Below are 14,295 nucleotides of genomic sequence, written 5' to 3'. Positions count from 1 at the left end.
TGTCTGGTGTACACAATGATTTACGTGCTATGCTCGAACAAAGATAAACAAAATTCATTAAGAAGCTTCCATTTCAATAGCACATGTTTAATTTGAATACTGAGTTAGTACTTCTTCTGTGCCTGGTAATTAAAAGCAAAGTAATAAAGGCTTTGTTTCATGCTCTTTGGTACATCTTACCACTCTCGCCAGCAAAATTTTAAAATATTAATAAATATTTGTAACATTTTGTTTCTTTTGTCCCTTTTTTAAAAAATGTTTTCTGGTCTGCCTTCCCCAGATTTTGCTATCTGAGGCCATTTTCTCAGAAGGGGTTGTGGGGAGGAACAGGTAGTGAGTATTTAGATTAGACTCCCCTCTGTAGAGCAGAGCCCCATGACTTCTATAGGCCCTAGACACTTTTGCCTTGGTCGGTTCCTTTCTCCATAGAAAAAGTAAAACCTTTATTTCATGTCTGCATTGGTACAAAGATTAATACCATTATTATTGTTATCCTCATTTTTTTCTTCTGATTGAAAAAAAAAATGAAAACGCTGTGCCTAATGGATGAGTCAGCCCTTCTGTAGAGGGGGTAGAATGATTATAGACTTGGTTAACAGAGAGGGAAGTAGCCAAAGAAATATAGAGAAAGTCCCTCTAAGGGAGCACACAGGGACTGGAACTGGATGCTGGAGATTGAGGAACAATTACCGAGCTCAACAGGTCAGGCAGTTTGAAGACAGGAGCCAGTGTGGGATCTGCAATGTCATATACTGGGTCACAGAGGACCTTCTGGAAGTTACTGACAAATGAGGTGATGATACTAATCATCGATGTTTGGGACTGAGAAAAAAAAATAAGGAATTGGTGGATTTAAGACTGAATAAAATTAAGACAAAGGATTTAAACGAACTGCGGAAGTGGAGGTTAGAGTTTATATTACAGAGGCAGTAGAAGTATTTGTCGATAAAATAAATTATGCGGGTACACATAGAGTTTTAAAATCCCAATTCAGGAAGTGGTGTAGGTATAATAATAAACCCTGATGATTAGCAGATGCCAGGCATGGTATACCAAGCATTTCTATATTTTATTCCTGTTATATCTCACATTATTAGCCCCTGTGTGCAAGTGTGCAAGTACCCTGTGTGATGGGTACTCAGTAAATGTTGGATGAACCTTACACAGGCCAGAGAGGGGCAAAGGCAGAGACTATGGTGTGAAAGGGCAGGGGTGAGGGTGGGCTGAGGTGGGGCTGTGTGCTGAGGAAGGGCTGGGGCTGTCTCACTCCTGAGGCCCAGGATGCAGCCAGGCCTCAGGAGTGAAACGAACCTTGAAAATATGTGCCTTGGCCAAGCTCTGCATACTCTCCTAGAGCCTTGGCTTCCTCTGCAGAAAGGAAATAACAGTGCTGATTTGGATAAGCACTAGGTAGTCATTATAATGGGTTCATTCCTCTGCCTGACCTCCATCACATAAACAAACTCCTGCTAGAAGAAGTGCAGAGGGCTGTTTTTAAATCATCATTCCCTTTTCCTGCTGCTACTGCCAGACAGGCAGCTGTCAGAGAACCAAAATGCTGTTCAGCAAAGACAGAAGAATGCAGAGGAGGTGTGACCCTCAAGAAAACCTTGCCACACTAGGTGATTTTGAATAACAGGAGGGAAGCATCTGTGATCCTAGAAGTATTTAAAAAGCAAGCATTAAACATGGCCCCATTCCCCAAGAAGGTAAGAAGGAGAAATAACAATGTTTGTTTATTAACAGGAAGTTGCACAGTTCAGATATGAACGGGCTGGTACAGAAGGCTTTGGATGCATCAAATGTCTATGAAAATATTGTTAATTATGTTAGTGAAGCCAATGAAACAGCAGAATTTGCTTTGAACACCACTGACCGAATTTATGATGTGAGTATTCCCTGAAAGTTCTTTATACCTTGCCTTTCCCACTGGCTTTTCTGTTTTCTGATGTCATCTCTTGAACTTCCAGTGTGAAATCCAAATGGCAGAAAGAGTGGAAAGGGCAGGGGAACTAAAGAAAGACCATTTCATGAGTGCCTTGAAGGTTTCGGTCTGCAGATTCTTCGAGATGTGCTGTAGTCCAGTCAGCAAATGCCAGTTCCTTTGACAGTTTATTTTTTTTAGCCAAAGTCCCTGAAAAAAAAATGTATTTAAAATTAGTTCCTGCTGATAGAGAAGATACTTTATGCATTCATTTATATTTTTTTCAACTCAAAATTATTGATTGTATGGCTTCTATGTGGCAAGCACTTTAGTGGGGCCTTGGCCAGGGCTTTGTTCTAGGTTCACTGAATCTTTCCCAAAAAAACATTACCTTGAAAATGCCAAAGGCATTACTTCCTCATGGTCACATATTTGACCTTAATTTTAAGCTGTGAAAATGAAGCTGAATGAATTTTGCTTGGTGTTTAGCAGATAAACTGTGTCATTTAAATCCTTCAACTATGAATAGCTGATTTCTTCTGCTGTCATTTTTACCCTCTTCTCTCAATTCCTTTGTAGGCGGTGAGTGGGATTGATACTCAAATCATTTACCATAAAGATGAAAGTGAGAACCTCCTCAATCAAGCCAGAGAACTGCAAGCAAAGGCAGAGTCTAGTAAATATCTTCACTTTCCTATCTCCCTTCTAATTTATAGCTGCTTCCCTCCTTTCATACACGTAGACAGAGATTTCCAAATCTAGGATTAAAGAATAGTATTATAACTACATAACGTATCAGTAGTTCCTGCTCAGAGTCAAGTTACAAAAGAGCAAAGATTTGATACTTTAAATTGTGATTGAAAAAACAAACTGCTATGTAGTAAACTACATGGAAACACATAGCTATCTCACATACTGTGGCTATTCCTGTTAATCAAATAGGCTGATTAATAGAAACTTACCATAAATACCAATTTTTAGGGGAAAATGTCCTAACATACACTTAACACTAAAACTATATTGCACAAAATTTCCTCTTTCTTGAGCAATTTCGAAGGCCTTTTAAAATGTTTCCCATGAAGGAACGAGTCATCACTGTGAGTCAATTAGGATGACAGGGTACCACAAAGCCATCTGGTTATTTGCTTTTTTTTTTTTTTTTTGTAGTTTGTGTTCTACGTAGGTTACTGTATTTAGGACAGACCTAACAAGCATATGGTAAGAAGTATTTCCAAAGGCCAGTGTTTGCATCTGCTAAAGTGTGCACCTCCAAGGGTGAGGGAGGGAAGGAAAAATAAAAGCAAAATTGCATTAGACAATTTTGAATCTTGTGAGTTACTCTTAAAAACAATTGAATGGACTAAGAAATTCACTAAACATTATTCATCTCTGAGATAATGAACTAATTCCTAAGGATTTTTGAACATTGACTAATGAGGTTGGAAATTCATCATCTAGCGAACTTCTAACTGCCACCTAAAAACAAAGGCCAAGTTTGAAACTAAAAACCTCACCCAATTTTGTTGAAGTAATTAATCTCATTTAACCATGCATTTTCTTTATCTTTTGCAAAGAGCCATTACATAGAGAAGATAAATGCACTTTGCTTTTCATACACAGATACTTAACTATTTATTTCCCATAAAACAACTGTTATTTTATTTTTCTGGGCAAACAAAGGCAATAAAAAGTGTCATTGTTTCTCTAGTCTAATTATTATATGTCTAATTAATTTATTATGTAAGTCTATCCTGAACATACTCTATGGAAAATAATTAGAATATCAGTAGTGAAGAATTAGAATATTAAGAGTAAAATATTTAAAAATAAATGTTGCTATATCTATGTATTGCTTTTGTTTCTTGTGAAGATCAAAATGTGTCAGTCTTCATGACACAGTGACTTAAATATTTTATTCTTTTTGATAATTTGTAATATATTCTCTCGGTCTTGTCATTACTGAGTTATTGAACCTCATAAAAGCAACTTTTCTATTTTAAATTTAACCATTAATCGACCCCTACCCACATCCCTTCAAAGTTCCATATTTTATGTCTGATAAATCTCTCTGCATTAGCCTATTTGAATATTTTGCAGACCTGTTCACCTATTTCATGATCTCATTTGGCCAAATCCCTTTCTGTATTTATTTGCAAAAGGAACAAAAACAGGGAGTTAGTGCTGTGTGGCTTAGAACTTTATAGGACTGTCTTCCTTTGATAATACACACATTTGTGATGTACATTCAGGTTTTCAAATTAAACCATAGTCATCTACTGAATTACATTATAATTTCAGATTACCTTTTCTTCATTCCAAATTCTTTTCAATGATCAGTAATCTTTATTTCCCAAATTTCCTTTTCATTATATATCAGATAGTTGATAGTCAATATAATCTCAGGAAGCTGCTATTTAAATGAATCTTCTACTTAACTCATTTGCAAAATGAAAAGTATTTATGCAAGTCAGTAAATCCCAAATAGAACACACTTCTTAGGAAACATTTCTTCTTATAAACATCAAGCCCAAAATAGATTTTCTTCCTCCTCTTTTTATCAAGAGCTCCAAATATAGAGTTAAATATATTCTTTCTCAGTATATCAGGTAGTATTTTTTTTTGTTTTTGCAGTCATGAGACCCAAAATAAGAGCTAAAACATTGTTTGTATTATAATGTTTGGAAATTGGAATTAGAAAAGAGGAAGGAGGCAGGGTGCAATGCAAATTCTTCACACTACCCACAGAAAATATGAAAGAAGTGCTTGTATTTGGTTAACTGTACTTCATGACGCCATCACCCATTATACACATATTTGGGGGGGGAAAGATAACATTAAACCAATCACATCAAGACTACCTAATAGAACAGCAAAGGGGTGCCGTCAGAGAGTGTATATTTACAATCCCATTGGAGAGAAAGAGAAAAGTGTAATTAGAAGTGATAAAACTATTTTTCTGTTTGTTAAGAAACAAAATTCTCAGTGCTTTGGAATTAAAGCACAAACAGAAACGAAGAGTTACTGGCAAAGTTGATCCTTTAGTTCAGATGATGAGGTAACTACATCATGATCTGTTGGGATTTGCTCAAAGATAACCAGTCTAGTGACTGTGCCACAAATATGCTTTCAAGAACAATTTTATAAGCAAAAGACTCTCAAAACTGATGCAAATACAAAATCTGATAGAACTGTATGTACATACATATGTATAATAAATTTAACCACTAATCGATCCCTACCCACAAAGAAATCTCAAGGCTCAGATGGCTGCCCCAGTGAATTCTTAAACATTTAAAGAAGAAATAACACCACTTTTATACGAGCTCTTCTAGAAAATAGAAAACAAGAAAGCACTCTGGAACTTGTTTTATAAAGCCAACAAAACTTGGTTACTTGAATCACATAAGGATATAATTAAAAAGGAAAATTATAAGCCAAATTCTCTCACGAAAAGAGATGCAAAAATTCTAATCAATATATTAGCAAATCAAATCTAGCACACCTATAAAGTGCAATATATGATGACCAGTTTGAGTTTATTTTAGGATTTCAAGAATAGTTTAACATTTAAAAAATCAATTGTAATTTGTCACATTTATAGGATATAGGAGAAATTCATATGATCATCTCACTACATGCAGAAAAATTATTTAACAAACTTGACTTTTAAAAAAGATTTTTGACTTTTAAAAAAGACTTTCGGCAAACTGAGAATAGAAGGAAACTTCCATAATCTGAAAAATAAAATAATATTCAGCAATTAAAATGGAAATATTGAATGCTTTTCCACTAATATTAGAAACAATACAAGGACACCCTACATTACCAATTCAATGTGTAAAAATCCGGTTTAATTTTACATACAACATTGGGAAATTAACTTTTAAAAATAACAGTGTTTGCAATAGCATCAAATACATAGGAATAAATCTGATAAAAGAAGCTAAGGTTGCTACGCATAAAGATCTAAATAAATGAAGATCTAAACAAGAATTTATATATAAATGATAAATAAATACCATATTCATTGAGTAGAAGATTAAAGTGTGTAAAAATGACAATTCTCCCAAATTCATCTACAGATTTAATTCAGTATTAATTAAAGTACCTGAGCTGAATATTCTAGAATTTATATGGAAATGAGAGGGGAAAGCCAAGAATAGCCAAGACTGTCTTGAAGAATAAAAACAAAGCTGGAAGACAAACTACATTATCAAGGTGTATTATAGCTCTATACAGTAATAATTAAGACAGATATAAAAGATTATAATACCATATCCTCTCTTGAATAATGTTTAAAAACAGACACAAACAGATGGAGATAGAATTCAAAAAAGTGATTATCTTCGGGTCATCACAGGGGCTCTAGGGAGCTTCAAAGGTGGTAATAAGTTTATGTTTTCTTGACTTGGATGCTGGTTATGTTTTGTGTTCATTTTGTGAACATTTGTCAAGCTGTGCATTTATAAAGGGTGCCTTTTTCTAGATGTATGTTATATTGCAATTAAAATTTTATTGAAACAAATAAGAAAACAAGGATTATTTTTATAACCAGTCGTTATCATATATATGTAGAGAGAGAGAGATTTTTTTTCTTTTCAGCTCTTTAACAATTGTGCTGCTTGGTGTTATTAGTCACGGCAGGGCTATATGTTTCAATCAAAGAAATTAACCATGTTGGCATCCTAAGTCACTCACAAGCAGTATTACAAGTGTTCTGCAATTCTGTACCTCGAATTTTAAATGCTACTTTCCAGAATTGTTGATCTATGTTCAGAGTATTCAGAATACTGCAAATACTGCAGATGACTGCATCGTACAAATGAGAAGTTTCCTTGTTGAAATGGAATCCTTTTCGAGGCATCTTGGCTCCACTAGGACTTCTTTCTGCTGCTTCTCCACAGGCAGTGATGAAGCAGTGGCTGACACTAGCAGGCGTGTGGGTGGAGCCCTAGCAAGGAAAAGTGCCCTTAAAACCAGACTCAGTGATGCCGTTAAGCAACTACAAGCAGCAGAGAGAGGTAAGCATCAGAGAGAATTGAAGTCTCATCTGTTGGTTCACTGGAGTGTAAGGTAAACCTTCAAGGGAGGATTACGTAATTCTTTGTCAATGATTTTATACATAAATGTTATTTTCTGATGACAAAATACGTTCATCACAGAAAAAAGTTCTAGAAAACAAAAAGAAGAAACTAAATATAGATGCTGTAATCACACCACCTAGAGGTGACCTTTAGATTTGAGAGCCTTTTTTTCCAGCATTTCCTGTGTGTGTGTGTGTGTGTGTGTGTGTGTGTCTTTTAATGGGATCATGCTGTTTATAGTGTTTGGTAATGGCTTTCTTATGAACATCCTTCCTCATAACAATATGCCCTAATTTGGTTATTGGATTTCTTTGGCCCAGCTGTAAACAGCTTCCCTCTGTTACATGTCAAGTCATTCTTACCATATAAGCAACAGGCCCAGAGACCAAATAGAAACCAGGGAGACCAACAAGCCCAAATAGAGAAACAAAAGCACACGTTTTGCTTAATCTGGGACTGCAGTGGTATCTTAGATAGATGTGATTGGAAGCAGATGTGCCTTCCTTCGCACAGTGAAAGTTAAAACACTAGTGCAGCATATGGGTGTTTTACTAGAATGAGCAAATCCTAGCTACAGTGCTACAGTGCACCAAAGCTCTGGCCTGGAGAGTGGTCCTTCATGGAGAAGCCTCATCATCACCATCATCAGAATGACTGTTTATTGATGCTTAGTGTGAGCTGGGCATTTTCCTAAGTGTTCAACATAGCTGTATTAGTCCGTTCTCACGCTGCTATGAAGAAATAGCCAACACTGGGTAATTTATAAGAAAAGAGGTTTAATTGACTAACAGTTCTGCATGGCTGGGGAGGCCTCAGGAAAACTACAGTTATGGCAGAAAGCACCTCTTTACAGGGTGACAGGAGAGAGAATGATTGCTGAGCAAAGGGGAAATGCCAGACACTTATAAAACCATGAGATCTCATGAGAACTCACTATCACAAGAATAGCATGGGGAAAACTGCCCCCATGATCCAATTATTTCCCACCCATCCCTCCCATGACACATGGGGATTATGGAGATTACAATTCAAGATGAGATTTGGGTGGGAACACAGCCAACCATATTAATACTTTATGTCATGGGGATAAGTACCACTATTGCCTTCAGGCTGATATGAACCCTGAGGTTCATGAAGGTTAGGGAACTTGCTGCAACAGGCACAGCCAGTAAGAAGCAGATTCAGGATTGAAACTAGCATTTATCAGAATCCAGAATATGTGAGGCTAAATGAAATATATCCTCACTTTAATAAATTATTTTTTATATATTATTAAATTAAGTATTATTTTTATAATAAAAATAATTATAATTCACTTAGGTGATGGTATAACTTCAAATTTATAATTGTTTTACAGTTCTAATTACATTACAGTTGGGGCCAAAGAAATCCAATAACCAAATTAGGGCATATAACCAATCCAATAACCAAATTAGGGCATAACTTCAAATTTATAAAATTTGAAGTTATAAAGTCACCTAAATGAATTATAATTATTTTTATAAAAATAATAAATAATTCTTATAGAAATATTAGAAAATGCGGATAAGAAAAAAAGAAGAAAATCACCTACAATCCCATCCCCTAGACAAAATTTTTTGTTGTAAATTTACATCACGGTTATTTTAAAGATGTAATTTTTAACAAAAATGGGAATTCACTACTAAAACTCTTTGAAATTTGCTTTTTTTCTATTAAAAAATATATTTCTTTATTGATTAACTTCTATAGAATCATTTTTATGGCAGAAGTGTTCCACAAGCCTACTTTTTCATAAAAGACAGTGATATTTGCAATTAATTTCAGACACAAACCTCTTATGAGTTAAAATCTCATATGCATTTTCTATGGCTTTCTTACCAGGTTATAGGAAATACAATTACTCTCCTTTTTAAATTTACCTCTTAATTTGGAAATGTTTTCAGTGAGCCACATGGTTATCCAAAAATCTTACTTTTGCTTAAGAGCCCAAAATGTGAGATCTGTTTCATTCAAGGGTTAAAGGGGTGTTAATGTTCCCCAACAAATATCCAGCTTCTCTGCAAAGTGAATGACCCTGTGCTCTGTGTAAAGGGGATGCCCAGCAGCGCCTGGGGCAGTCTAGACTGATCACCGAGGAAGCCAACAGGACGACGATGCAGGTGCAGCAGGCCACTGCCCCCATGGCCAACAATCTAACCAACTGGTCACAGAATCTTCAACATTTTGACTCTTCTGCCTACAACACTGCAGTGAACTCTGCTAGGGATGCAGGTATCACTTAGAAATTTCACAATTTGAATCTAATTAAGGAATTGGCCATTAAACTCTATACATCTTTTGTCAAAAAACAGTTTTCTTCATTTGGGTTTTGGATTCGAAAATTATAGAAGTTAGCTTAGAAAAAGAAAAGGTTTTGCACTGTTCATCTATCTATCTATCTATACCTGTCTAAATACATATGAGAAACATACATATATTTCGCATGAACACTAGATGGATTGGTAAAGAGTCATAATTTTTTCTATGTGAAATTATGGTAGCAATTGTATCAACATAAGACTTATCTTTTAGGGAACAAGGTTAATCAAATGTTGGGTAAATAATCTTAACAAAATACTGTTTAGCTTTTAGAAAAAAATTACTAAATGGCATTGCTTTTACTAGGCAACATTGCTTTTTCTTTATCTGAGTAAAGCAGGTTATTACCAACAAGTACTGAATACGGCCAAACATTAACTCCAGCTTTCTATTAAGAACAGCGTGTTGGCCAACTTGAATATACAGTTCTATAGAAATGAAAATGAAATATTTTCATGTCTACCTAACTTATTTTGTAGATATTAGAACCAGGCAGTACTTGTGAAATTTCGCTTTTTCCATTCTCACATTTTTATCCAATCCCTTCATAACTTCTTAAACAGCAATGTCTGTCAATATCATGACAAATCATGACTAGAACTTTTTGTTCTCCAATATGGTTTTGCATACAATACTACCTTCACTTGTATCTGAATTAAGAAATGTCATAAATCCATATATGATCTGTCGCTACAAATTTTATTCCAATTTACAAATACCCATTCCCATAACAGTAAAATAGCTCTTTTATAATGATGTTTTAAGTATATATTCGTTTCTTCCATGTAACCACTCAAGGAAGTGCTTTTAAAATTTTGTCTTTAAAAGATTTGCCTATATGAAATTCAATTATTACATTTATAATGATATTGCCTCGGGAATATGTACCAAATCTGTGTTACATTTTTTTCCCATTTTTTACCAGTCTTATCAAGTGATTCCAATAAGCATCCAGAAGTTTCAAAAAATTGAAATTGTTTACTGTGCTTTTCTCAAATAGCATTTTGTGGTTCAAAACAAAGTAAATGAAAGAGGATACCATAATGTAAGACACTTTATAAGTACTCTAATATAAGATGGCTCCCTTTTTCTGAGAGAATTGATTGTAGGGAGCAGGGGGACTCTGTCTTATAAACATTTCCATAATCAATATCTATCATAATTCATTAAGTATATTATCTCTAGTTTTTAAAGACTAGTATACTCTAAAATAAATGTCGTTGTCAGTGATCCAAACAATAAATATTTACCTCTGTATTAATCAATATAATAAACTGATAGTTGCTATTATTTTACTTAATTCTATTCCTTGCGCTGGAGAAACATCGTGTGTCCTAAGTACAGAGAAGGGATGTTTCCTTGATCTGCACTGACATAGTCTCCTGAATCTGAGTTTAGTTTTTCTCTAGGAAGACGCTTGCTCTTGCCCAGCTACTAATGCTTAATGACCATGGCCCTGCCCTTAGGTAAGAGAATACCTCAAAAGTATTTCGTCTCTGAGCCAATGGTTCTCAAATACTAGTGTGCATTAGAATCACCTGGAGGGCTTGTTAAACAGACTGCTGGATCCCACTCCAGGAATTGCTGATTCAGTGGGCTCGGGACAGGGCCAAGAACTTGCATTTCTGACAAGTTCCTGGTGATGCTGCTGCTGCTTGTCTGGGAACCACACTTTAAGAACCACTGTTCAGTCAATGAAACTCTGGAAAAATTTATGCCATTCTCTTTGTTTTGAGTTTCTCTCATCAAGCTGTATTCTTATGACTGGTGCTTTTTTTTTTTTGAGACATAGTCTCGCTCTGTCGCCCTGGCTGGAGTGCAGTGGTGTGATCTTGGCCCATTGCAACCTCTGCCTCTCGGGTTCAAGCGATTTTCCCGCCTCAGCCTCCCGAGTAGCTGGGATTACAGGCGTGCACCACCATACCTGGATAATTTTTGTATTTTTAGTAGAGATGGGGTTTTGCCATGTTGGCCAGGCTGGTCTCAACCTCCTGACCTCAGGTGATCCACCAGCCGTGGCCTCCCAAAGTTCTGGGATTACAGGCGTGAGCCATCAAGCCCATCTGACTTGCGCTCTTTTCTATGTTTAGAAAACATAGAAGAGGAAGAAAACATAGAAAAGGAAAAAAGGTGGGAAACAATCTTCCCACCTTTTTTCCCAGTATTCCTCTTGACCTGTTATATCAGTTATATTAGAAATGCAAGCAGAACCTGTGCTATATGGTTAAAGGAACATTTGTATATACACCGTGGACCCTGCCCTTTAGAAAAAGCCGGCTCTAGATACAATTTTTAGATCAGTAAGTACTATAAATGTCACAAAAATAGAAACGAACTGTGCTTTGGGCTTTGTTAGGTCCACGACTATGCCAAATGTCATGCTTGGGGTCAGGTTCGAGCCCATACTGAGGTCTGAGTGGAGTGGGTGGGTGGCTGAAAGAACACTTGAGGGATGTAGACAGGTGAAATGTAGTTCTGTTCAGCAGCTCTCTCATCAGAAGCTCTCTCACACTGTCTGCTCTGTCTCGGCTGCTGGCTCTGGTTGCTCCCACACACAGCTGAGCAGTCGGCTCGCTCTTGCCTTCAGGGTCAGCAGCTTAACTTTCTCTCTTTCCAGGCACAAGCCGGTTCCTGGCTCCCCCATGCCTACCTTCAAGGCAACTGGCTCTCCCCTACAGGGGTCAGTAGCATTACTCTGTCTTTGGGCACCAGCACGCCTGAGCCATGTCGAGCCCTGGCTCTCCCTCTGTCCGTCTGCAAGACAGGCGGCCTTGGCATTCTCTTTCTCTGGGTGCAAGAGCACACGTCCTGTGCATGGCATCGGCAGGGCAGTTATACCTTTTCAAACAATAGTGGCTGTAAGCCAAGTATGAGCTTACACAAACAGGTTATATAACAAATGGAGTATGCACCTGTGCCCTAAACTAGCTGAGTCCGTCTGGCCCAGATGTCTGCCTCAACCTATTCCCTGATCAAAGCACATCTATGTATCTTACAGGCTTTACTATTAATTTTGCAGGATTAAAAATAATTTCTCTTAGTTCTACCATATGTAATCCATGTTTGTTGTCTACATCTGATTCTTGAAATATAATATTGAGTTATTTTCTTAAATGATTAATTTTTATTAACTGCAGTAAGAAATCTGACCGAGGTTGTCCCTCAGCTCCTGGATCAGCTTCGTACGGTTGAGCAGAAGCGACCTGCAAGCAACGTTTCTGCCAGCATCCAGAGGATCCGAGAGCTCATTGCTCAGACCAGAAGTGTTGCCAGCAAGGTAACTGATGAAAAGACTCATCAGTCAGTCAGCGATAATAATAACACGAAGCTGAGCTCCAGCTGCTTGGGCAGCTTCCAGAGCCTGGACCTTTCTGCTGTATTCTCCAACTCAGTAGTTCTCAGCCCCATTTGCTAATTAGAAACACGTGAGGAACACTGAAAACGAAACCAATTCCTGGTCCCAACCTGAAAGCAATAGATCAGACTCTGTAGAGAAAGGGCTCTCAGTACCTGTATGTTCTTTAAAACTCCCAGGTTATTCTAATGTGTAGCCAGGTTTAAAAACCACAGAGTTAAACTAGTCAATAAAGCTAATATAGCAAAAGAAGTAAAGCCTCAATAAAAGCCTCAATTCGTTCTTATATTTTATTTGTTATTTTAACAGCTGCTTTAGTGCAATTACTATAATGGAATAATCTATCCCATCTGTCCTACCCCTTCAAGAAATTATCTGGTACAACACAAATTATGCAGAAGCTTTTACTGACCACCCGCAGGGTTGACTGAGGAATCACATACTGGCTAAGAGGAATAAACTCAACAAACACACTATATGTGTTTTGGGACACATATAGAAGCAACTTAGCAGAAGATAACTAGAGCTGGCATTTGTAGGAACATCTCCTGACATAGCAATTACTTTTCAGTGTGGCAAAGTGGAGCTTGTTCTTGGACCTCTTGAATTTTTTTAATTGATTCATAGACCAGACTCACTTTTTGTGACCAAAGTATATGGTTTTATTTTCTCAGTTAAGAATCGGCCTGAGCAGACTACTGGTCCTAATTACTGACAGAAAGAAGAGTTAGAAATCAACTATTTCATAATGTAGAAGATTATTCTTGGTAAATAGACCTGACTTTTAAATGATGATAAATGGTCCCTTGTGACAAATTACCTTATTTAGATAACCCAGTGAACATTTTCAAAAAAGGTTTATCTAAAGGTACATCAAGAAATGGCATTCTAAAAGCTAGGTTTTTATGAGTGCTTTCTTGTAATATTATTTCTATAAAGAGTATGACTTTGGGACCTTAATCACCTAAGACCATTTGCTAAAGACAGACTTAGCCCCACCTTTGGGAGTTGGGAGCTCACTCAGTGCCCCCAAGTGGGATGCTTTTCATGCAGACATGCACTATTCTCAGACTCTCACTTATTAATGTAAGACTTTAATCCCCCACACTTCTTGTTTATTAAGATGTATTGGTCTTGGCCGGGTGCAGTGGCTCATGCCTGTAATCTCAGCACTTTGGGAGGCCAAGGTGGGCAGATCCCTTGAGTCCAGGAGTTTGAGACCAGCCTGGCCAACATGGCAAAACCCTGTCTCTACCAAAATACAAAAATTGGCTGGGCGTGGTGGCACACACCTGTAGTCCCAGTTACTCAGGAGGCTGAGGCACGAGCATTGTTTGAACCTGGGAGGCGGAGGTTGCAGTGAGCTGACATTGTGCTACTGCACTCCGGCCTGGGTGACAGTGAGACTGTGTCTCCAAAAAAAAAAAAAAAAAAGTATTAGTTTTTACTCAACTGGTAACATAGGACAGCTGCACTCCAGTCATTTGGAAATAGAGCCTTGAGCTCACTGACCACCCACATTAGCCAAATCAATATTAATAAATTAATATAAAGATGCCTAATCATTTGGAAAGATTCAGATAAATGACATA

At 37.0% G+C, this 14,295-nt stretch overlaps 2 protein-coding genes across 7 annotated transcripts in view; one reads left to right on the top strand and one right to left on the bottom strand.

The window, feature by feature from the left end:
• FAM229B (family with sequence similarity 229 member B) overlaps nt 1-14,295 on the bottom strand; it is a 79,750-nt gene that overhangs the window by 9,087 nt on the left and 56,368 nt on the right. Inside the window, exons 6-7 of the transcript XR_010134340.1 lie at nt 2,537-2,682; nt 1,917-2,134 (exon numbers count right to left, since the gene is read on the bottom strand). The gene's annotated coding sequence lies outside the window, so the exon portion shown is untranslated. The remainder of the gene's footprint in view (nt 1-1,916; nt 2,135-2,536; nt 2,683-14,295) is intronic.
• The window catches only part of LAMA4 (laminin subunit alpha 4), a 189,690-nt gene that overhangs the window by 141,402 nt on the left and 33,993 nt on the right, over nt 1-14,295 (top strand). For all 6 annotated transcript variants that reach the window (XM_055391543.2, XM_055391544.2, XM_055391545.2 and 3 more), the window contains exons 15-19: nt 1,747-1,888; nt 2,504-2,600; nt 6,829-6,945; nt 9,082-9,261; nt 12,486-12,625. In XM_055391543.2, the coding sequence (XP_055247518.1) occupies nt 1,747-1,888; nt 2,504-2,600; nt 6,829-6,945; nt 9,082-9,261; nt 12,486-12,625 (676 nt within the window). The remainder of the gene's footprint in view (nt 1-1,746; nt 1,889-2,503; nt 2,601-6,828; nt 6,946-9,081; nt 9,262-12,485; nt 12,626-14,295) is intronic.

This window comes from Gorilla gorilla, chromosome 5 (genome assembly GCF_029281585.2).
Source record: "Gorilla gorilla gorilla isolate KB3781 chromosome 5, NHGRI_mGorGor1-v2.1_pri, whole genome shotgun sequence".
Lineage (NCBI taxonomy): Eukaryota > Metazoa > Chordata > Mammalia > Primates > Hominidae > Gorilla > Gorilla gorilla.
The sequence above is the reverse complement of the archived record's forward strand: the minus strand, read 5'-3'. Positions and strand labels throughout refer to the sequence as shown.